General features: G+C 41.0%; 1 protein-coding gene across 2 annotated transcripts in view; it reads left to right on the forward strand.

Annotated features, from left to right (window-relative positions):
* The window catches only part of THSD7B (thrombospondin type 1 domain containing 7B), a 298626-nt gene that overhangs the window by 150644 nt on the left and 122997 nt on the right, over positions 1 to 24985 (forward strand). For both annotated transcript variants that reach the window (XM_030952035.1, XM_030952034.1), the window contains exons 9-13: positions 11628 to 11819; positions 15231 to 15465; positions 17132 to 17247; positions 22882 to 23014; positions 23995 to 24098. In XM_030952035.1, the coding sequence (XP_030807895.1) occupies positions 11628 to 11819; positions 15231 to 15465; positions 17132 to 17247; positions 22882 to 23014; positions 23995 to 24098 (780 nt within the window). The remainder of the gene's footprint in view (positions 1 to 11627; positions 11820 to 15230; positions 15466 to 17131; positions 17248 to 22881; positions 23015 to 23994; positions 24099 to 24985) is intronic.

Genomic DNA, 24985 nt, shown 5'->3' on the forward strand with positions numbered 1-24985 from the left:
TGACTTCCTGACTCCTCACTTTCCTGCCCTTCTCTCCCTCCTCCATCCCACTCCAGTTGTTAACATCTCTGCCTTTCCTCTTTTGCTGTGAGTGTTCTGCTCCAGGCTTTCTCCAGAGACTTTTCCCTCTGATTTTTCTGTGGTTCCCTGCTCTGCAGCCCTTGCCTTCTAGTTCTTCCCTTGTCTCAAAGCTTCAAAACCACAGAGCAGCCATGGGGGATTGTGTCAGCTAGTGAAAAACTGGATTAAACATTCATGGCTGCAGGAGTGCTTGTTAGCATATATGTATTAATTCAACATTTCCTGCTGGTTTTCAATATGTTGGGAGGTTGTGTTGCCAATGAGGTGACTTAAAGTCCGTAATGGAATAGGTTCCAACTAACTGCTTGAGACCAAGTAAAAATTTTGTTCTGCTTGTCTGGCTTCAGAGAAAAACCTTTCTCCTTACTTTTTAAAAGAGAGTATTCCTCTCTAAACCAGACATGGTTGAGACCACGTTTCTGCAGGTTTTGTTGAATTCTGGCTCGGTAGCTGGGATAGCTGATTCTGAAAGTCCACCTTCGTATAGGAGAGACACACCATTGTAGTTTGCTGTGGTGAGCTGCTCCCTGCATTGCTCTTTGGTGCTGGGAATTCGTGGAAAGGTGAGGTTTAACTTGTTTTGTCAGGGCTTGTTGTTGCACAGAACGGCTCAGTAGCTTAAATTTGATCCGAAATTGAGAGCTGGCACCGCCTGCCTCCAGGAGGACCCCATGAGTTTGGGAGCCCTTTGCACCATTTCTGGCAGCATGTCTTCAGGTCCTGCAGGCGTTCTGCAAACTGGCCATGGTGGGGAGACCTGTTCCTGTGGGTTTAGGTGATAAACACGTGGCTGTGTTTCCAGGGAAGCAAAATGTAATTCTTCTGAGTCCCAGGCACGTAATTACAGCCATAATAATAGCTATCATTTTTGATGCCTCAGTGCCAAACATAAAGGTTGTTGTTTCTGTTAATGTTTTCAGAGGACTCTGTTCTGCTGCTTTTTCACTATTTGTGCCTTATCTGTGACTGAACAATTACCAGGAATGTGATGAGGACATGGTATGCAGAAAGTCACCCCCTTGTCTCTTTTGCTGATGGCTCAGAGGAGTGTGCAGTGCTGCTATCTCAGCTGCTAATCAATGGAGCTGGAGCTAATGTGCGCAGTGACCTTTGGAGGAGAGAGGAGCTCTGCCAATACTGCACTTGCAGTTTGACTCAACTCTTACACTTTGTCATCTACTTGACTGCAGGAGCTCCTCCCTCACCTGGATTGCTGGATCAGTTGCTGCTCTATCCACCAGGTTAAGAGATGCCCCGAATTTCTCTTGTGTGTTAGTCCTGATGTTTTTCTTAGCCAGGTGTCGTTGTTTTATGGGTTAGGTTATGGATCAGGGTGACCCCTGATCCTCCTGGTCTAAATTCCTTTTGTGCTTTGTTAATTTCAAAGCGATCCTGCATAGCTGTACACTTCACAGACTTTGGGGAAGTCAGTGGGATTTTTCACTGCTGGAATTAGACACAATTTACAGCAGCCCATGGGTGTGCAAAGGCTATTCTCTAGCATTTCCCCTCTCTGCATTTTTATAGTGCTTAGGAGTCTGATGGATGGAGCGCTCAATTATTTAGCATCTATCAAGTTTTTGCTTACAACACCTAAACAAACACTAATATTACATAATTTTTTCTGAATATATAACATATAATTCTGCTACAGCAATTTACAAATGTATGAAAAACACACACTGTTGCTTAACCATCCCTTTTAAGGGAATAGGTTTTGGATTGAAATTTTAAGTATGCATGAAGACAGTAAGATACCATTTGCACCGTTAGGATTTCAATAATGTATGGAATTAGCAGAGCTTTATTATATTTCTGTGCCTGCATGCCCTTCATAGAGTGAAAGTTGTAATAAATATAAGTTCAAAGGTAAAATTTTATTGCTGTGCATGAGGGGAGAGAAAATAAATTAGAATAATGTAATCATGCTCATATATGTTATGAATTTTGAACAGTGTCTATTAGAAAGTTTGTCAAAATGTGCTTAGCTTTGAAAATACAGATTAACGCTGAAGGTTTTAATATTGTTCTTCTGTATATTCCTATTCCTTGCAAATGTAAGTGTAAAATATCTCCTGCCGAAAGCAATTGTCATGAAACGACACTTTCCTATTTTAATAGCTGAATAATCAGAACAAAAATATTTTCTAAGTTGCAGAGAGGTTATTGCTTTCTTCACACAAAGAAATTTAGTGGTAGAAAACCAAATTTTAGCCGGATATTCTTCGCTTTTTGTGTTTCTATTCTTATATGTGAAAAGCGTGTCCAAATGTCTCCTGACAGCTTTGACACTTCTGGGTGATTAAAAATGGGGTGAGGTGTGCTCATCTGATTCCATTTACTGATTCTGTATTTTCCTTTAATCTGGTAGCAAAGTTAAAATAGCAGCTCTCTAGCAGGAGCTGGAAAATCTGTTTGGGGATGATTGGTTGGTATCAGTATGGACCCTTTGGGCTTCTTTTTTTTTTTCTTTTTTTTTCATACTTTGGAGCAAATAAGGACCAGGTCAGTGTGGGTGGGCAGCTGCTGGCACTGAACCCAGCAAACATCAATTGTCTGAGCTTCCACCTCAGCACATGGTCCTTCAGCCTCTCTGAGACAGCCCCAGGTTGGTGAAATTTTGACAACAAAGGCAGTTCCTTCTCCTGGTTTTCTTCCTTTACATTCCTTTTTGTTGTCCTCTGTCATCTCCCTCTTTTCTCCTTCTGTGAGCTCAGGCTGCACCATGAGGGCACTACAAAAGGATTGGCAATGACCTTTTTTTGACATTTTTTCATACAGTCTTCAGGTTTTAGCTCTGTCACTCAGTTTGGGAAAGCTGAGCAGCTATTGGTGCAGACTCCCCTGTTTTTTAATGTGTTTTAAACAGTTTGGATGCTGAATAATTGGAAAAAACATTGATGAATTTTTTGTTTTGGTCGTTGTTGGTTTTTTTGGTTTTTTTTTCTTCCTGAAAGCAACTGTCACCTTTAAATCTATGGAAACTTTCTGGAGAGAGAAAAATATCAGGAAACTTTTCTAAATAAACAATTTTAGGTCATGATAGGTGGTTCCTGCCTTTAAATTCTTCTGTTGATGCCATGGTGGCTGAGGTGCAAGCAGGATGAGGCTGCTGTTCCAGTATAATCAGTGAACCAGTTCCAGAGGGTGGAGCAGTTTAGAGACCAAATGCAGTTTAAATGGCACTAGAGGAATGATGCACTACTGTCTGAAAATGCAGGCATTGTTATTAATGATGTAATTAAAGTTCCACCTCATAGGCAAAGTGGAAGCACACAGAAAATATTGTTAATATTGTGTTTCCTATATTTGATTTATCCCCATTTTAAGTACTAAATGAAGTATGCAAAACACAGTGGGAATTAAACACTCTGCCTAAAATTCACAGCTTTATTATGTAAAAGTGGTTCAAGCAGAGGTCAGGGTACATTAGCCAGAAGTAACTGAACCCAGCTGAAAATTGTCTAATGTACTTTACATGCACAGCTGCTACTTGGCTAAACCTGGGTGTGCAGTAGGAAGTTCTCCTCAGGAACCAAAGGTCGTGGCTTGCTGTTTGTGTTGTTTTGGTCAAGAACAGATCTCAGACATTCATCCAGACCCTTGACTGATGATCATCTGTGGTGCTGGGTGTATTTTCTTTATTGCAATTTTTAGAAGCTCAGTTCTGAGATTTGTGGATCAATTAGAGACAAAATTGAAAAAGATAGTAGTAATAATAAAAATAAAAAATAGCTGGTATTTGGTCCTGCAGATTCTGAACGTTTTCTGATGGATAGTGGGAGCTCTCAGAGTTGCTTTATGAGCTTAGGCCAGACTCTGCAGCTGAACTAGAACGCATTTTTGTGTTAACTGCTTCTAAATGAGCTCTTAGTTTTAAGTAGTTGGCATAAATCTAATTTTAATTTACTGTTTTCATTTTCTTTTGCATTGATCCTCTTTTTTGTAGAGATTCAATTGCAGACTTGGAGAAAGAGGTTTTTTAAAGAGTCCAGATGGTATTTCCAATTATTTATTATCATTAGCATTCACTGTATATGAAAACAAGACTTTTGCCAACTTAGATCAACCTCATCTGCTGCACTATTGTTTATGAATTTTCAGGGTCCTGTGTTAATGCCAACTCACTTTTGGGGTGGTTTCTGGGGCTGCAAGAGAAAAAGGGTCTACTATTGCCAATATATTGCAAATTGCCAATTTACTTTGGGAATGTCACTTGGATAACAATCAGTGATAGGTTTCTCATGCTTACGAGGAAATGAGCAAGGCATGTCATAATTAAGAGTAGCATAATCTGAAGAAAAATCATAATAATCAAACCAGAAGGTACAAAAGATTTGCATTTTTCCATGTCTGAACACAAAAGTTTTCTTTTTGGGGTCAATGGCTGTGTGAGAGCACAATTAGTTTTCCCTTTGTAATAAGCCCCTTACAATTTTTTTTCAAGTTTTGACATTGAAGATGGCACCTCAAGTTGTCAAAAATAAAATGTTTGGAAATTCACAGGTATGTTGCATTCGATATAAAATGCCACCTTCCTTTTTTTGAGCTAAAATGCCTGAATTCTTTCACTATAATTATTTTCCCCTGTACAAAGATGTAAGATGAAATGGATTCTGTGCCCTATTGGAGTGAACAAGCCCACTTATATTTTTTTCCTTAAAGTTTTGAAAATACATGTATATTTGATAATATTTTAATACATTGAAAATTTTTGAGTGATTAGTTTCTACAATATTTTGTGTTGTTTTGCATTTGGAACAAAGCAGCACAGAGAAAGAAATAGAGGGACACCTGTTTCAATTACACCACAGCAGCAATTTCAACAATGAATCTTAATTGCAATCAGTCTTGATCAACCCACCTGTGTAGATTCCCTCATTTACAAGGAAGAGGGATAATGCAGAGAAAATAAGGAAAAAATTGAAAAGAAATAGAGGGGAAAAAAAGCCTGCAGAACACTAATATGGATTATGTTATGTTCTTATAGTTTAAGTTTTCAGATTGCTGCGCTATGTTAATTATTAGGAGCAGCAGCCTAAAATTTCCCTGCTTTTCTCTGGGGATACAGTCAACCCTTGTTTACTTTCAGCTACCACTTGAGCAATTTCTCTTCCATTCAGGAGGGATTGTGCAAACAGCCACGAGGTACAACTAATTCTGCTTCTGTGCCCAAGCTCAGCAGGTGAAGGTGCAGCAAATTCCTTTGTTAAGGAACAACTTGTCTGTCTTGTGTGGGGTAGGAGAGACACCAGAGCTGATGTCTCTGTGGGTAACCTCCTGCAGATGTGTTGGCTGTTTTAACCTTGAGTTTGGAGATGTGCTGCCCTGAGGTGTTCTGGGACCTTCTCTGCAGGCCTGGCAGCTGCTCACTGACGTGCCTCTCCTGTGCTGGGCTTCTGTGGAGCTTCCTTGGACTCACAAATGAGTTTTCTTAGGTGCATTTGCATAAAGAGAGAAAAGAATTGTGGATAAACAGTCCAAATTGCAGTAGAGGATGTATACGGAAGGAAAACAGATACTGCTTTTTTTTGTCTATACTCGTCATCATCTTTTTCTCATAACCTCTGTAATGGTCACTTGGACATAGGTAAGGGACAGGATTGTGGCTAATTGTGCAGGGATTTGGGTGAGACTTCTCATTTTAGGGAGATTTTGTAACATTTTTCCAGACATACATTGCTTTCCATATTCATTATCCTTGCCTCTGTCATTTTTTATACATTTTTGCTTTTACTTTTTCCTTATACTCCTGCATTGTTATTCCTTTTTTCTTCATTGTGCATTATGTGATTAAAAATGTTTTTGTAGTGGCATTTGGCCAAGTCTTTTGACTCAAAACCTTAAGGATTGTCTCATCTCTTTTGTATTTCCCCCCCATAAAGAATGCCCAGGTTTATTTGTGTTTGTTTCCTCTTGTCTGTTGTGATTGGCTTGTTCTATTTCACAGCTTCACCTTCTTTCACGCTCTCGACCTCCTTCCTCTTCATCTCTTTTGCATCCTCTTCTCCTCCATGGGGCTCTGGTAATAGTGATGGACCAGTGCAATTAAATTTATTCCATACACCACTGCTTTCCCTGACAAACTGACACCTCTCTTTTCTGCTGTTCTTACCTGTTGACTGGCATTAAGCAAAGTCAGCCAGGAGCCAGGATTTCAGTGGAGTGTGACATTCATCTGTGGAGATGACTGAGCATGGCAAGTCCTGGATGCTTTCTTCTCTAAAGCTGCCTGTGCAATGTGGGAAAAAAAAAATAAATCTGTGATGTTGTGATGAGATGAAGATGTTCAGGAGGGTTGTAAGAAATTTCTCCTATTGTAATTTGATTGTTATTGCGTTTAAATGTAACATTTTCCTTAATTGATGAGATGCCCAGGCCAGGATCCTGCCAGCACACAGTTTCTCTGCATGCAGTTGCTCTCAGCAAACTGGCATGCAGTCAATAGGAATCCCTCTGAATTTACTGCTGTCTGTTGACATCTCACTCTGTTACAGGAAAGTATTTAATCAAAGTTTATTGTCATTCTTTTCTGAGATTTAAGTGGGACGTAAAATTTTACGATGCATATAGTATTTTAGATGACAGCTTCATTATTTCCACTGAATAATTTGAAATGCTACAAGGAGAAATATTGATGGCAAAGTGGTAATTGTCATTAAATATGCAGCATTTTTGCAGCAGTCACTTGTGCAAAAAATAAATTTTCTGAACTTCTAGGTAGCAGTGCAGAACGGTCTGAAATGCAATTCCTTTGTCTTGGGCCTTTTCCCATCATGGAGGTCACTTGAGGCTCCAAACATGTTCAAACATGAAAACTTCAAAGTGACTTTGCAATTTTTCTTTCTAAAAAATGAGCATGGTATCATATTATTGAATGTCAAAAGGAGAACACTTGGTTTGTTATTGAGTTGATCTTTGGGTTCCTGCTACCTGATGGGATTTTTATTTATTTTTGCTGCCTTAGTTGTCTCCTGTCCAGTGGACATTCCCTTTTTCCTGAGCCAGGAGGGATGTCTTTTGCAGGAGTAATTAAGAACTGTGTCACAGGAGGTGGGCATAACAGGTCACTGGGAAGAAGGAGACAATGCACCAGAGCTGCAAGGCAGGGTGTAAAACAGACAGGTGCAGTTTATTATTGGACAGATTCCAAACAAAACATTCCTGTTGGTTCAGTGCCTCACCATGGAGTGCATTACTCAGGGCTGTGGGAGTGGCTTCTCCTTCTGGAATGCAAAAGACAATAAAAAAAAAATAAAGTTTCTGGAAAAAAGCCAAGTTCTTCAGTTCAAGGAGGGTTTTAGGTCATTCCTTATTTTGTTTCTCTTCTTGGGAAGAAATTAGTTTGCTTTTAGTGAATGAAAAATTCTGCTCAGGATGGTGCTTCTCTGTTACCTTGTTAAAGAATTCGAGTGAGAGACCAGTACATTAGGTCTTTGTTAGCATTTGTGAGCAACTTTGTTAGCAAATATATTTACAAAAATGCCATGCTTGTCTTCTCTTTTGTAATTACTACACCCCGACATGAAAGAAAATGGATTAAATCTTTCCTGTAAAATGCTATCTGTTTGGTATATCTTGAGTATTTAGCTTTATAATCGCTAAACTATTCAAGTACAAGGCAATCAGTTTAAAAAAATGCCATTAGAGATGGTCAGGATGCTTGCAATAAAGCATTTTGAATAGAAAACGGTAACATTTTTCTTAACTACAGCTTCTTTTAGGAAAGCAAGCATTCAGTGAGGCTGAGAACAATCAGTGCTTAAGGCATGAACAAAAGAGCATGTGAGAGGGGTCAGCTGGGTTCTGAGGATGCTGAGGGTGCTGTTTCAGTTCTTAGACCTCAGGCAGATCAGAAGCTGGATCGTGTGGGTTGTGCTCTCAGGTGATGGTGTCTGGTTGTGCTCTTGCTCTCAGCTGGTGCTGGCCAGCACCCACAGGTGCTTTTCCACTGGGCACCCTCCAGCCTGGGTTTTGTGATCCAAATGCAGGACCCAGCTCTTGGCCTTGTCAAACCTCACACAGCTGCCTCAGCCCTTTGATCCAGCCTGTCGAGATCCCCCTGCAGAGCCTTCCTGCCCCCCAGCAGGTCCACACTCCTGCCCACTTTGATGTTGTCCATGAATTTGCTGAGAGTGCCCTCGATCCCCTGGTCCAGACCATCAGTAAAGATGTTAAACAGGGCTGGGCCAGTGCTGGGCCCTGGGGAGCACCACTGGTGACAGCCCCAGCTGTATGTAACTCCAGTCACCACCACTCTCTGGGGCTGGGTGTCCAGCCAGGCTTTTACCCAGCAAACTGTACCAGTCCAAGCCATGAGCAGCCAATTTCTCCAGGAGAAATCTGTGGGAAGTGCTGTCAAAGGCTTTGATAAAGTCCAGATAGATAGATCCACAGCTGTTCCCTCATCCACTAAGTGGGTCACGTTGTCATAGAAGGAGATCAGGTTGGTTAAGCAGGATCTGCTTTTCCTAAATGCATGGTGGCTGGGAATGATCCCCTGGTTGTGTTGTAGATGCTGTGTGACAGCAGTCAAGATGATCTGCTCCATCACCTTCCCTGGTACTGAGGTCAAGCTGCAGGCCTGAAGTTCCCCGGATCCTCCTTCCAGCTCTTATTGTAGCTGAGTGTCACATTTCCAGCCACCAGTCACCAATCACCTCTGGGACTTCCCTGGATAGCCAGGACTTCTGGTCAGAGATGGAGAGTGGTGTGGTGAGCTCTTCTGCCAGCCCCCTCAGTCCATTTGGGTGGATCCCCCATCTGGCCTCACAGAACACACTTGTGCATGTAAAGATTATGAAAAGATCTAGAAAGATTATTCAGCCATATGTGAGATAAGAATTACACTTTCAAGGTACTGAGTGGACAGTTTGGAAGCTCTTGAGAATTTAATATTCCCTTTAAATCTGCGACAATGCATAAAGCACACTTCAGCTATGTCCTCTTCTAGTATTTTTTCATGGAAAATTAAAGATTATTACCTCCCTTTGTAGTATACAGTAGTTTTCTGAGAATTCTCTGCCAGGCAGCTGGTACAGAAGAAATTCCCCTTCTGCAGTAATAGAAGGCAGTGATTAAACCTGAACACGGCGAATGGAGCTATAAAGTAAATCAAAGTGAGTGTTGAATTGTGCCTTCATGCACCCGGTGGTAAACTCCTTCTAACAAAGCACAAAGCTTCCTTTCTTTGCCCAGGAACTGTGAATTGCAGCCTCTGTTTGCAGTGTTGCTGTCACCTGCTGTAAATCCAGTCTGAAAAGAAATTGTGGAAGGAAGAAGTTGAAAGTGTATTTGCCCCCCTTCCCCACAGGGTGGTCACCCCACAATATGTGACATGTGAGCTTATGGGTGGAAAAAGCCACCTCAAAGGGGCCCCAGGTGTTTTAAATCATCTTCTGAGAGGAGTGGTTTGAGTTTTTAGAAGTCTGATTAAATCAGTGGAAAGGCTCTCGTGGCTTTCAACAAGTACTTCTTCTCTGATGCTTAGATCTGTAGCACAGGTGGAAAAAAATTGGCTAAATTCAGAATTTGGTGAACATCGTGGCACTTTCTGGCCATAAAGTCCTGATGTAGCAGATGCCCTGAGCTGTGGATGGAGGGGTGGGGCTCATGCTTTCAGGGCCAGTGTCCCACCTCATCCCGTCTGGTTCTGAAGCCTGTCCCTGGCTGTCCTGTCAGTGATGGGAGAGGAGGACAGGTGTTTCACCCTGCTTCACCAAAGCATGTAATCTCTGGATGCTGCTGTACCACTGACTCCTAAACCAGCCTGCCCCAGCTGCCCTGCATTACCTGCTGCCCTACAGACAAGCTGTCAAACCTTTGCAGGGATTTTGATGCTTAGGTGACGTGGGAAGACAGCTGGAATAAGCCTAACAGGTTTATTTGCTGTTTTCACATTGGTTTTTTTCTGAAGGTAGTTTTCAGCATTAGGTGAGCATCCAAAGCAGCAGTGGTGATACAGAGGCTGCTCAAAGCAGATTCAGCTTGGTTTTCCTTGGGATGCCAATTGCAGCACCGATGGATGGGGGCTCTGTGTAGGGGGGTGGGACGCTGAGCCTTTCCAGGTGAGCACAAAGGAAAGGGAGTATAAAACCAAAGTATTTTTAACCATATCTTGCAGTCTGATTGCTTGCTGGATCTGCTGTTCCTTCTCATAATACGCTTGAAAAGTTTTATCTGTGCCTCGAGGGTGATGAGCCTGTCTTCATTTAGGGATGCAACTGCAGATAATAGCACTGTGCTCTTGACAGCTTTATGTGCTCACAGCCTGCCTCTCTTATTTACTCACTTGTAGATGTGGGCTCTTGTAAAAGCAGCTCAATTTTCTCCCCTCCCAGTTATAATTGCTTCCTGGGCTGCCTTGTTACAGAGCCTGTTCCTGGAGCGTGAGGTGAAAGAGGCACTTTCGGCCGTTATAATTTTTTTTTAACGTATAATTAAGGCTGGATAGTCATTATGGTTTTTTTCCCTAGGTTCATAATTAAAGAAACCTTGACGGAGAGGTTTGTAGCTGTTATGGGGCAAAAGAGGAGGAAACATGTGAAGGGACCCTTTTGTTTATAAACAGTTGAGCTTCTAGAAACTTCAGATGTAGCTGAAGTTTCTTGAGGATCCAGAAATGCTAAGTAATTGAACAGTGTAGCAAAGTCAGTCACGACTGCTCATCACTTAAAACACATTTGTAAGACATTGGGTGGAATTCAGTACTAAAAGAGATATATTTTATGCATTTTTAGGAATTATGATGTCCTTGTAAATTCTATGTAATTACTCAAATTTCTTATTTAGAAAATAGCTTCTCTTCCTTTCTAAAAACAATAGTTCTCTGTGTTGTATTTCACATGATGTCCCTCATGTGCCTCCTTTTGGTGCTCATTCTGGCAGTGGTTCTTTTGGTTGGCAGGTTTTCTCCACTTCTCATCAGGACGTCTGGTTTGGTCCAGGTCTCTTGGTTCATCTGCAGCAGAAAGTATTTTTCTCTCTTTGGTGGTGGTGGCACAATAGATTGATAATTTTAGATCTCCTAGCTTTTGGGTGAGAGGCAAGAGTCAGAAATAAGAGTGGCTCATTCTGATGAAGCTGAAAGGGAAGGACCAAAGCTTCTCTGGCCTACAGGAAAAAGAAGTCTGACTTCTTTGGGGACCTGCACAATTTGTGCTGTGGAAAATAAGTTCTGGAGGTAGGGGTTGCTAGAAAATATGGGGCAATTATCATTAGTTCTGTTGAGATAATTTCATCAATAGAAAGCTGTAATATCTCATTCCTTTCGCTTACCTCCTTCAGAGAGTGGACTGCAGCCAAGATGTCACACACTGAGCTTGAAACATGTGGTTTTTTTCTTCTTTGCTTTCCTGAATAAATTTTTAAGATAGTTGTTCAGGTATTACACTTTGTAGCCTGAAGCCTCACCCCATGCTGTTCTGTAGCATATTCGTCCACGGGCAGGTGGACATGTGACATCAAGTCAGTCTGTTTGGAGCAGGCTGTGGGTATTGAACCAGGCTGTGCCTCCCTCCATGTCTGTCTTGTTTCATTTGCTCCAGGTGAAGAAGTTCCACATCACCTCTGCTCAGAGCTTCCCCATCCCGAGGTGGTGGCTTGTGAGGTCCCGTGTGCCAGGGACTGTGTGCTCAGCGAGTGGTCCCCGTGGTCCCCCTGCTCCCACTCCTGCTCCAGCAAAAATGCCGAGGGCACTCAGAGCAGGAGCAGGTCCATCGTGGCGCTTCCAGCTGAGGGTGAGTGCTGAACATTTCTGGATAATCACTGTTCCTTTAAAGCTTTGGCTTCCTTTCCTGAGCCGAGCTGTGTTTAGATCAGAGCTGATCCCAGTTCCTCAGGAATCAGGGACAATACTGAATGCTTGTCTCTGCCGAGAGACTAAGAGATCTTGATGGGCTGGAGTTCATGTGTCACTTGGAGAAATTCTGTCACAGCTGAAAACTATTTACTTCAGCCTCTGAATTGCTGTCTGTTGAGGCCTGTCTGGGTGTGAATTTGGTTCTGGAGAGCTTCATTCTCTACCAGTAAAATTGCTGCTTGACAGAGTCGTCATGCAAGTGTCTTTATATAGGAACATATCAGTAATGATTTAAAAGCAGCGAGCTGTGAAAAATGAGAAAATGGAAAAGGACTTGCTTATTTATTTATTTTTTTAATGTAACACCTGGAATGTGTTGACCTGCTTGTTGTAGTAAGTAAATAGCTCTTGATAAATACATGTCATTTCTTCTTGATCTTCATGGGTGTATAATGTATCTGTTTTTTTGCATATTAACATCAGTGATACAGCTATTTAAACAAAGCTTTTTGTATTAGAAGTGTAGTCTTCTAATTCAGTTACACATGTGGTAATTAATTTATGTGTTGGTTTATCTCACAGGATTTGGAAGGTCTTGGATCAAGTGCATAAAAATTCATAAAATGTGAAGAGGTCCAACAGACTAAAGCCTTGTTGACATAAAATACGTGCTAGTGCCAAAACTAGGTGCAGTTAATGCAGCAAAACACTTTTAGATGCAAATCTAGTCCAGGACAAGCTCTGTTAAATGCTATTTTGTAAATTGTAATTAAAGCCCCCCACTGTTTCTGGACTAATGTAAGGACTTGATCTTGCAAACCCTTACTCACGTGGAAGGTCTGTATTCACATAAACATCCTCATAAGCACTTGTGAAGAAAATTGGGACCCTTCAGGATAAAAATAATTATTGATTGAATGATAATAACTACTGCTAAGAAGTCTATGAGATAGAGAATAATTAAAATGAAAATACAGTTGGTCTCATATTTTCCATGGAAATAATGCATCCAAATAACAGATAAAACATCGAATTACGAGTGTGAAATGGTGAAGGTGTGAATTCTGGAAGTACAGAAGCACAATCATCTTAGCCTGAAAGGCACTAGCCTAAAAATGGTGTACTCTGAATACTTGAAGTTTCTCTGAATTGAATACTTGAAGTTTCTCAGGAAGGAATAATTAACTATTAAAATCAAACTCCCTGACTTTTTCTGTGCATCTTTAGCAATGATGTTATGATTTGCTGTGCAGACTCACACATCTGTGTTCAGATAGTGACTGAAATTTGGGAGAGTGGAAGTGGAGTTAATGCCATTATCACTGCAATGTTAAGGCAATTTTGAATTACCTGCTTTCTCTACCTTTTTCATACCCAGCTCACACCTGACTTGTACAGAGCTCTGGTACCTTTGCAAGGGCCATTTTGTTTGGCCTCTGTCATTGGAGGAAGTGTCTGTGGCTGTGGCTGTACTGTTGAAGGACTTATGGAAATTTTGGGTCATTTTCTCCATTCTTTACCTGCTCCCAGAATATGATAACCAGGAAGCTGTTGATGAAACCTGAATTGATTTCAATCAGGTTTTAAAAGATAATTCTTTACACAGCAAGTCTGAAACTTGGTGCAAGAGGATATAACGGAGCAGACACTCCCAGCAGGTGTAAAATGAATTATAGGAGCTGCTGAACATCATAAATAATGTTTAAATGGCTACTGGAATGGCCAGGCAAGGGCATGTTGTCCTGCTTTCTTTGTACAAAAATTATCAATGAAATGCAGAAAGTGGCCAGACCCTTGTGCTCTTTATAACAACATCATCTCCTGCTTACAATGTTGCAGGCAAGTTTGGATAAGACATTTTTTATATGTTAAGTTAAATCAGCCTGGTTTGGGAGAGCTTCATTAACGCATTGTAACAAACATAATATTAAAAAAAGCCGCCTTAATTTTCCCCTGGGAAATTCAAAATTTGAGTTGGAAATGTTCTTTACTTTTGTTTTTTTTTTTCTTACAAATGGATCAGGCATTTTGCCATTTGCTTGTTACAATTTTTTATTTTTAAGATGTGTTTCAAACGCACAAGAAAAAGAACTGGTTTGTGTTTTTCCTGCCAAGTCAGATTCTTCAGGAAATAAGCTACCTGGGACATTTTCTACTTCATCATCGTTCTAAACATTTCTGAGACTGAGCACTGTGTGGAACAGTCCATTTTCATGAAAAGATGAATGGTAATGTGACATGATTATCCAGTGGGTTAGGTAATTTGTCTCTTTTTCTTTTCCACTGCTGTTCATTGTGGCCATTTGGGACCTTGCCTTTTTTTCAGGAGGGTCAGTCCTGCAAGGCAGTCGGCATCCCTTTGACATCCCTTCATCTCCTGTTGATTTTAGTAGGGTGTAAATCTGCTCTGAACCTTGTGGTATCTGTCCACAGCACTTCAGCTCTTTCAAAACCTCCAGCACTTTGGCTGTGTCTCAAGTTGGCTGGGTCCTCCCTCCTGGAGGAGAATGGTTTTGATTTTGGTGGTTTTTTCTTCTTTCTTCCTAAAATGACAATGCTTACTGTTAAATTTCACTGCATTACTCCATAGCTTTTGAGCTAGGATCATCTGCTTTTATGGATAAATTCAGGCTGCTGGCTGGAGTGTTACAGCTTCTGGGGAGGCTCCTCAAACTCCTCAACTTTGGGGCTTTGTCACCAATTGCTGACAAAGTGCAGCAGTTTAGCAAAATCTTTGGACATGAGTTTGAAGGATGGTCCTTCAAAGAAGTGAAGGCTTCATGCTCAAAACGTGTCTTTAAAGTTTTTTCCTTCCTTGATTTGCAGATGTGGGTTTCATTTGATGCATCCTGCTGTCATTACAGTTCAGCTTCCTCTGCTGCTCAAATCCTTAAGGCAGCACATGAATGGAGTCCAAATATAAGAGAGAGATGTTCCTTCTTGGGAGATTAGCAAGGAGAATGAATATAAAAATAATGCTTAATTCGTCTTTAAACCTGATTGCATGTTTGCTGAGTGATACTGGCATTTAAATGGAATTAACTTGGCTGTGTGTAGGAGTTATTGATAAAGTCACTCAGAAATACACTTTGCCTGTTTTTGTTTCCATTATGCATTGGAATACAATTTTATGTAAGGCTAGTTTAATGAGGAAACAATATTTTAGAAGGTTGTTATTGCAGCCATAAAGGTCAACAGCTTTATTTAAGCTTTATTTATTTTTTTTTACGGGGATGGAGGGGAAAGAGAAGGTATTGTGCAAACCTGACTTTTAAAAAACATTTTTCCGTATCTTCCTTTTGCTACATGCTGTGAGATGAGGATGTGGTGTTCTCTTGACCCTTTGCAGGTGGAAAAGGCTGTCCCCCTGAGCGAGCCCTGCAGGAGCAGCGTGCCTGCAACGAGCACCCGTGTGTGCATTTCTTCTGGGAGGTGTCTCCCTGGAGCTCCTGCTCCGAGGACGTGCTGGGCACTGCCCTCAACACCACCTCCAGCTGGAGCGGGGAGCCCACCTGTGGGGTGGGCATTCAGACCAGGAAAGTCTTCTGCAGGAAGAGCAGCTCTGGCCAGGTCACTCCCAAAAGGTATGTAAGGGAAGCCTGACAGTGTTTGTTTATAATATACGTGATGCATAAAGGCATTTTCAGCAAGTGTGTGGACTCTGCAGCATTGACATAATTTCATTTCAGGACTAACTCTCCAGGTACTACTCCATCACTGTTGTAACAGGTAAAGAAACCAAATATCCAGCCCATTTTAACTTTCCATGTAAATCCAGGCAAAAAGTATGCTTTCAAGTGGTGGAGATTTTTTGCTGTGGTTCCTCTGCTACTCTAATTTACAGTTTTCTGCAAATATTTTCCCTGAAGGACAGATGTGAAGAAAATATGAAATACATTTGAATATAATGTTCAGCAACTCCTTATTAGCAGTGCTCTAATCAAATAGAAAAAGTAAATAGATTTTGCCTTATATTTACACTCCAATAAGGGAGTACCATATGTGTGATCTATATTGTTCACTTGGTTTATATAACTTCCATAAAGTGATAGCAACACAGCAAAATTACCTATTCTGCAGTAGAAATATCCCAAATTTTGCTTTGCTTTACTAAATGAGGAAAATAAGTAGCACAGATGTTTTCCTTAATATCGAAAAATCAAGACGTTGCTAATTATTTTCTCACCATTAATGAGTCTAGAGACTTAGAACTGAGTTTCCTTTCCTTCTGTAACTCTCAAAACAATGCTGTTTGTGCAAGCAGACTGTGCTGATTTCAGTAAAGTTAATTAACATTCTTGAGGTTAATGGGGTTAATTAAATAAAAGGAAAGAAATCTGGTATTCGTGTATGTCTCAAATGCATTGATAAGCTTGAACTTTACCTAATTAAACATATTGTTTATAGAGTTATGTAATACCTAAAATAGTTGTTTGCCCCCTCCACTCTTGAGGTGGTGCAAGAGGAAATGGAACTGAAGGGGATTAGTAAACACTTAAGTAGCTGAATCATGGTTTTAACATTTTTTTCTTGTGTGGATTAATGGCACATTCCCCCTTCAAACGGGATCATTTTGGGTTGCATGCGTTGCCTAGTATTGTTGAGTGATCTTTTTAATGGAAATTAATAAGGAGTAAGAAAAAGAGTAATTCCCTTCCTGTTCACCACTTGATCTGCAAGATCTGACAGATCCCATAAAATTGTCCCTTTTCTGCTCTTCAAGTCCTCATATATTAACTGTGTCTGAAACTTTTATTAGAATGTGTATGACATGTTTTCCATGTAGGAGTTAAAAATGAATGAAGAAAATCACAGAGCTCTTTGTACTGTATTGCACTTGAAGCTATTTTTGTGTTCCTTGGAGGTTGAAAGTTGAGGAATATGTCATCAGCCCTTACAGACAGGTGGTTTGAAGGCTGTTGCATGTTGTGCTAAAACAGGACTACTTTATAAACATAACTACTCACTTTCTTTGGTAATAAATATATCTTTTTTACTGCCATGAGCTTTGTGGTTTTGATGTCACAGACAGAGCTACATTTAGCCCGTAGTCATCAAGCCAAGCTCCCCATTTTTAAAAACAATTTTTTTTTAATCCTTGAAACATAATAAACTCAGCTGAGTTTCATGAGTGAAAAGAAAAATAAGGCTTGCTCTTAAAAATAAGGCCCTGTGTGTTCACAGCCCTGTGAAAGTCTCAGGAATGGAATCTTTCTCTATAGTTTTAAGTTTTTATTGTTTTATCCGCAGGTGTCCGGAGTCCATCCGGCCCGAGGCAGTGCGGCCGTGTCTCCTCCCCTGCAAGAAGGACTGTGTTGTGACACTGTTCAGTGAGTGGACACCCTGCCCCACAGCCTGTCAGCCTGGTAAGCCTTAAAGAAGTCAAAATTTGGGGGGAAAATTAGAGCATTGGCCTAGAAACATGTGGCAGATGAAGTTCACATCAGTCTAGTAATTTTTAGGACATTCATCTGCATGAATTTTGGACCTGAGGACTTCAGACTTTGACTTTTGAGTGGATGTTCATGGGCAGGTGGGATCCTTGCGAGCAGCTTTGGAGATATGAATTCTCTTTGCCTGGAAAAAATTCCTTCTGGGTTTCTGCCTTCAGAATGACAGCTCCAAGGCCCCTGTGCTGTATGGCTGCACATGGAATTGCATATTGCATATTGCAATTACATATCAAATGTAATTTTCTTAACCAGCCTGGGTGTATGTACAGGGGTGTGCAAGTATCTCCTGTGCTTTGTGGTTTTTCAAGGGCCAAACATCTTTGATCTTGTTAGTTAACTTTGAGGCACAATGAGTGTACAACAAAGTTTCTTTATAATCATCTAGTGTTGGGTTTTCTGACGAATTTGTGTTTCATTAATTGTTCAGATGAAAGTCTGCTCAGTTATCAGAATACTTCATTATTGTTGGTAGTTTCCTTGCCCTTCAAAGATTATGAGTGGATGCTTTAGCATAGTCCTTGTTATATTTTACAGGAAAATGAGTTCTTTCTAAAACAGTGAATCCTGTTTTAATTAGCAATTTATTTTTAGACTTTAAATGAGCTGCCTATGAAGGAGTAGAATAAATTACCTGGTAAATTACTTTGTTTATTAAATAATAGTCTACAATTAAAATGAGAAGAAATTAATTATTTAACCTCCTTGGCAGTGTTATCATTTTAATATAATTCTAAATTAAAACTTCTTAGATGAGGGAGTTTGTTTTTTGCTAAATCTGTTATTGATATGGCTGCATTGCAAGATTTTTTTTTAATTTGCATTGCACAATTAAAACCTCAGCATGATAATGAAATTTCAAAGCCACTATACATACGTGAGTTGTTAGGGGTGTTGTGTTTTTTTTATAGAAAAGTTGTATTTAATGAAAGCAATATACAGATGGTGAATTACTAATCAGATCAAGCAGGAACAGGTATTGCCTGGCAGATTTAAAATTAATTGTGTACCAGCATAAGATCAGAACTTAGACAAACATGGAATCATTAAATCAGCTTTACACAGAACTTTACCAGTTGAGCTGTTTGTAGTTTATCTGAGGAAATACATCCAAGTTTACCATCTCACAATAAAAAAGCTGACATTTTCCCTACATTTAAATGTCATCAGACAACCGTCTGTCTTCTGGCAGAAGATTATCTGCTGCCTCAGGAGGGCAGACAGCACTGAACTTAGGGCAGTAACAGATGGGTGGACAGCATAATTCACAAAGGAAGTGCCGCTGAGTCCCAGCACCTGTTGGGGAGGCAGGAGCAGGGAGCTTGTTGCAAGTTATTGATTCTCTGCCTCTTCAGATACTTACAGGTGGCAACTGTCTCCTGCAGTCTTCTGTAATGTGTCTGTTTTACCTGGGCTTTGAGGATGGATTGAAAACAGAATCAAAGAAGCAGTAGGGTGGTTTCAGGATATGAAGTGGTTTGAATGAGCAGCAGGTGGATTTTCCTCTGTCACTTGCTTTCCTGGGGGTGAAGGCGGCCTGGAGAGGTAACTGCTTTCAGCATGGATGAGGTACTCCCTGGTCTGCCAGCATAGATTTAAGGCAGGGAGATTAAAAAAAGCAAATAACTGACAATAAATAACATTTTTCATCTTCCTTCTGAAAATAGATGGTACCTGTAAGTACCTCTTCTCTTCTGGGCATTGGCTGTCCAGGAGGAAGGTTAGAAAATTTCAGTTACTTAATTCTCTAAACAAGTTTACGTGAAATGTTAGATAGTAACTGTCTTATTTTTTCCATGCCTTAAATCAGATTTGAAATGAGATGGGGTAAAAGTAGATAAAATGCATGGTGTGCCACAATAAGAAATTCCAACAACCTGTACCTTGTGTCAGACAGTCCATGACCTGCCACTTCCAATCCTCATAAACACAAAACCAGAACTGGTCAAAGTGGAAGACTTAAGAGCTCTTATCTCTACAAAGGTATTGGAGGACAGCACTGATTTTGGTGACTAAAATCCCAGAAAATCTCAGAAAATTTGTCCTTGTTTTTTGTGTGAGCAGAGTCTCATGTTGACCAGACTCTGGCTTGCCATCTGCTCAGCATTAGAGTGGAAGCTGGATGTTTTCTGTGGAAACTGGACCTGATACAGCACATGTTCCAGGAGTTTGTCCCTCACCTGAGAATGGTGGTGCAGTTCTGTGAGCCCTGGGGGTGAAAGACAGAGGAAGGAAGGATGCAAGATCCAGGGAGGAGGAAGAGTGGCTTGGTAGGAGTTGTGTGGCTCTGTAAAGGAGGAGAATGGAGGCTGGTGGCACAGGAGGGGGGAGTGGAAGCAGAGGTAAAGAACCTTTGAAATTCTCAAATAGCATTATCTGAGTTGCAAAGTCAAGTGCAGAGTAGTTAAGATGGTCCTGAGATCCTGAGGCTTGACTTTTTTTCAGGAGGGCAAACAGTCATAGCCATGCTGGAAATCCGTTTGGTTTTGAAAGGACAGTCCTCCACAGTGCTAGTACTCTGGAAAAATCAGGCTATAGCAATTTTAACTGAAATATAAAAATTATGTTCATTAACATTTATAAGGAATGCTATAGAAAAGCCAGTGTGGAAATTCAATTTTGAAAATGGGGTTTGAGTAAGGTGCAATAAATGTTGAGGATAATTTAGTTTCTTGAGGTGAAGAAAATGACTGTGGGAAGCTCATTTAGATTTGGTACTGATTAATAGGAAGGAAATGGGTAAGATTCAAATGGTGGTAGATAATTTGAATGAAAATCATCACAAAGTGATAGAGTTCATGATTATTGGAAAGGAAGGATGGCAATATCAACAAGACATTAGAAAAAAATATAGACTTCAACAAACTGCAGGAATTGCTATCTACACCTCTTGGAACTTGTTCTACGCAGAGAGGAGTACAGAAGACCTGGAAGCTCCAAGAAAGCCTCTCCAAGGGGCTGAAGCCCTCCTGGACTGTAATTCCTATTCTGAAACTGTGCTAATAGCAAGCCAGTAGCACTGGGGAGCAAGGCATGTGTAGGTCTGTATGTGATTTGCAAGTTCCAGGTTCAAACCATGAAGAGGAGCACCACATACATCTAGAGAAGCTCTTTTATATCTGATTATCAGAGCTATTCAGGATCTTGTTTCCTTTTGGATTCTCATATTGTTTCACAAAGATTAGAATCAAGAATGCAAACTAAGCTAGAGGATATTAGACAGTGAAAATTGCATAAATGGATTAAAAATAAGGAGGAACTGGATGAAATGTACATTCTGAGAAATGGGGGAAGTACAACATGGGGAATTTGCAGTTGTTGCCATTGTTTCCTATCTGCAGCCAGGAGAAAAGGAGTGTTTCCAATGAGTAGCTATTGCCATGTCATTGAGGTTGTGTGAATAAGAAGGAAGTAGTAAAGTAATGCCAGAGCATCAAATGACTCTCTCATGGGTGAGAAATTAAGTCTTAAAAAACTAAAACTCAGTAATAACAAGGCAGACCAAACCAAAACTCTCCCTCTTGCCTCTGCTCCTCCAAAAAGAAAGGTCAAGAGAATTGTAGATTACTCACCCTAGCTTTGTTATGTAGAAAACTACAAGAACAAGTTATTACTCAAGATGTAAACATTTCAAGAATCAGATTGTAATAAACTGGCCAGTAAGGATTTATTGAGAACAGATTGTGCCCAATAAATTTAATCTCTTCTTTTTTTTGACAGAGTAGCTGTTCTGATTAAGGGAAGTGGTAGATTTTTGACACATTAAACTTCTATCAAGAAGCTGAGGAACAGTGGCTTAAATTAAATCACTCTTAAATGGATACTCAGCTGCTTGAAAAAATCTCACAGTGGATATCACAGTGAAAATAGTCTGTGTCTCCTTACTGCCTGTTGTAGTGTATTGATACACATGATAAGATCCTGTGAGCCTTCTCTCCAAGCTGAAGAGTCCCAGCTGTCCTGGTTTGACTCTGTGCATCAAGTGCTCTGCTCCCTAAATAGTCTTTGTGGCCTCAGGCACCTCTGGAGATGCAATGGACTACAAAATGAATGGAAGTCAGCAGTTAGAAATGCTGAAACTCATACCAGGCTTGTCGAATTCCAGGCATGTTGTATGTGAGACCCCTGAGGGGTCACTGTACTGTGCCCTGGGGAGGCTGCATGTCCTTGGGCACAGTGTAAAAGTGAGCAATGAGAGGGAATTGAATTGGATCTACAAAGCTGGGTTTGCTTAGTTTAGAGAGGGGAACACTTAGAATGGATGCAAGCCCTTGCAATTTTGTAAATATTATGCATTAGGTGACAGGGATAAACTCTTTTCTTCATGTGGTAGACAGAAGATAAAAAAGTTTAATTTCCAGGAGTGGTGGTGTGGGCTAGATTTTAAGAAAGGCTCTTTGTGAGGCTTTACAGGCAGCAGATCAGGCTGTGAAAGGAGACTGTAGGAAGCTGCCTCAGGTAGTGGCTGTGGAAGCAGCAGGAGAGGATCTCTCTGGATGTGCTTTTCCTGCACCAGGGCAGCAGCTGTGCTGAGCAGCATCCTGCCAGTGCAGTGTTCCTTTGCAGTGATCTCACCAGGGTGGCACATGTGCCAGGGGAAGCTTGTATGACTTGCTATTTTTAAAGTCAACATTTTTCTTGAATCTGTGCTTGTGCTTTGTGTTCATGATGTAGTTTCTAAGTTTTCCTTCTATTCTACTACATTGTAATTTTGCCACTGCAGCTTTGCCTTATTCTGAGCTGGAAAAATGATACTCATAGTGGGCTTATTGGCTTTCCTCTTTCAGATGTATTTGATGAAGTCCACTATTTAAAAGTTTTTACATGGTCTGTAACATCCATTAAGGAGTTCTCCTGAGATCCCTTTTTACTTTTCTAGCACCTGTTTTTGAAGTGTGAATACAGTACCCAGAGAATGCCATATGCAGTGGTTAAGCCAGCTCTCACTTTGCTCTTACCACTTACACAGCCAAGGATTGTGTTTGCTTTAGCTGTAGAGACAAATAGATAAATCTTGTTCTTGTCTTTCCTGCTGCATTCTGTGCATGGATTTTGTGAACTGTGTTTCTAGATGGATTGGTCTTGCATCAACTCAGGTTAAGTAGATAGTTAGCCTCTGTTGGTTGCAATGGTTTTCCCATCAGGAAGTTATCATCTCTGATTTCTAGAGCCATAAAGATGGGTTACTGGTAGCAGCCTGAGACCCCCAGAATGTGTTCTTAGAAACAAAACCTTCCTTTATGACAGTTTATTTTTTTGGCTTTTATTCTTTTTCCAGTTTAGTTGTTTATTTTCTTATTTATTTATTGTCTTACTTGATTTGGTGTTCTGTTAAACAGATGTTTTTGGATGCATTTCTTAGGCTTTTGATTTATCATCCTTCCAGCTGCTGTTCTGCTGAACTACTGATAATTTTAAAGGAAGAAATGTTAAGGTGCTCATAGTTTCAAAATATAAATGAAACACAGAACATATTTCTAACCAAGGCACCTAAATCAATAACTTGGGATGACAGCCATGTCTGAAAGACAACTTTTTTTTGCTTTACAGGCAATGCCACTGCAGTTAAGCAGTCCCGGTACAGGATTATCCTTCAGGATTCTGCCAATGGGGGACAGCCATGTCCAGACACCTTGTATGAGGAAAGAGAATGTGAAGATGTTCCCATCTGTCCAGTGTATAGGTAAAAACTGTTCGCTTGGAGTCTGTCTCTAGTGGGTGTCCCTTTCTCCAGAAATTACTCTTGTCTGGCACAATTTTCACCAGAAAATAAGATAATTTTGGAAAATGCAGAGTTTAAAACAAATAGTGTACCTTGCAAAATGTGTAAAAGTAGAGCTGAAGCTGGAGATTTTTGTAGATCTGGAATCATCAGAACAAACACCAACAGACTCAGCTCCTAGAAATAGTAACCTCAGGGTCTGATGTGTGTAAGGAAGCTGTTACTGGGAACTCCCCCCTCATTGTATCTAAAAATCAATGTAAGCTATTTTGGGACCACAAGCCCTAGAGTGCCTGAATCATAATTGCATGGTTATTGCAGAAACTCTTGTCTTTTCCCTTGGTACTCTCACTCCAGTGAATAGTACACACTTAAAAAGTTCTGATTAAACAAATAATACTATAGAGTAGTTACTCACTGCTCTTAATTAGGATTCTGTGGCCCATCTGTTGTGCAATATATTAAATAGAAAAGCATTATATCTTTGCATAAGAATGTCCAGCCTGCACATCCCATTTAAGATGGTCCTGGAGCAGAGTGTGGAGCTGAAGGCAGTGCCAGGCAAGGGACACAATGCTCTGCTCTGCCTGGTACCATGGAAAACTGCTTCCCATGGCTGTGAGTATGGAAAGCAGACTGGGAACAATATCAGCTGTATGAGAGCAGGAGGAGAGCCTGGTGACAAAGGCCTCTGGAGCTATTTCATGTGTATCTTACCTAACTTTGAAACATGCCCTGCAAGATGAGAAAGGGGAAACATTGCTGGACAAGGACGTGGCTTCCTAGAGGGTGAACCTGGCATCTAAAATCCGGTTCCCAGTGCTTGTGTCAGGAGTAATTACAGCTTTGTGACCCCAAATGATTGGTAACTGGAGTTTGTGCTGAGATTTGTTCCCTGTTTTCCAGTTTGAAGCACTTCATTGTTGGCTGTTCTGCTGCAGGTGGAAGAGCCACCGCTGGAGCCCCTGTGTGCTGGTGCCAGCCTCGGTGCGCCAGGGTCCGCCGGGGCAGAGCGAGCCGTGCGGGCACGGCCTACAGTCCAGGGGTAAGAGTCTTCATCCTGCCCCCAGTGTAAAGGTGTTGGATATGGCATTTAAGTCTTTGCTCTTTTGCAGTAGGTAATTTGGAAGCTAACTGAAGTACTTTACTGTTCTGGTTCAGGGCAAACTGGGGAGAGAATTCTTAAAGGGATTTCTCTAGGAAAGCAGATTCAATTGGCCCCTCCACCCAACCGGTCTGGGAGAAAATACTTCTTTGGAGAAAAGTGGAAAAAAACTGTTTATTAAACAATAAAACCTAATCAATAAAACCCTTTGCTGCTCCAAAAGAGATGACAAACTCAGAAAGTCCCCTCCCCAGGTTGCAGCTGAGCTCACTCAGTCTCTGATCAGTCCCTCAGTGCTGGAAATGCCGCGGCCCAGGCCCGGCCTGGTGGGCCTCAGGTGGAGCTGCCGGTGCTCTGCTGGGTGTTCAGTCCAGAGCAGGTTTAAACAGGTCCAAAGAAAAGGAAAAACCCCACAGTCCGGGGAACTTCTTTGCTTCAGCTAGCTAAACTAACTGAAAGCGAAGGAGAGCTCTGTCCTGCTGTCTGTCCATCCGCAGACATCACAGTCCAGGAGCAGGAATGTGGAGGAGTGAGTGCGGTGTGTGAAAACAAAGTGCTGCTTCTTCCCTCCCCGCTTCACTCTCTGGAACGTGTCTTAAAGGTGCAAAACTTATTATTCAGCATAAACAGAACATGACAATTGGGGATAAAAGCATCATATAGTCAACCTAGGACATGTATGAAATAAAGTGTTGGGAACTGCTTCCATCATAGAGTTGTTCTGCTGTTCTGGGCATTAAAGTACCACTAACACAATAGCTGGGAGTATAGGAGAAGATCTATGCTTGATGTTCAAATATCTTAACCTGCTTTTCTGCCTAAAGCTG

This window comes from Camarhynchus parvulus, chromosome 7 (genome assembly GCF_901933205.1).
Source record: "Camarhynchus parvulus chromosome 7, STF_HiC, whole genome shotgun sequence".
Taxonomy (NCBI): Eukaryota; Metazoa; Chordata; class Aves; order Passeriformes; family Thraupidae; genus Camarhynchus; species Camarhynchus parvulus.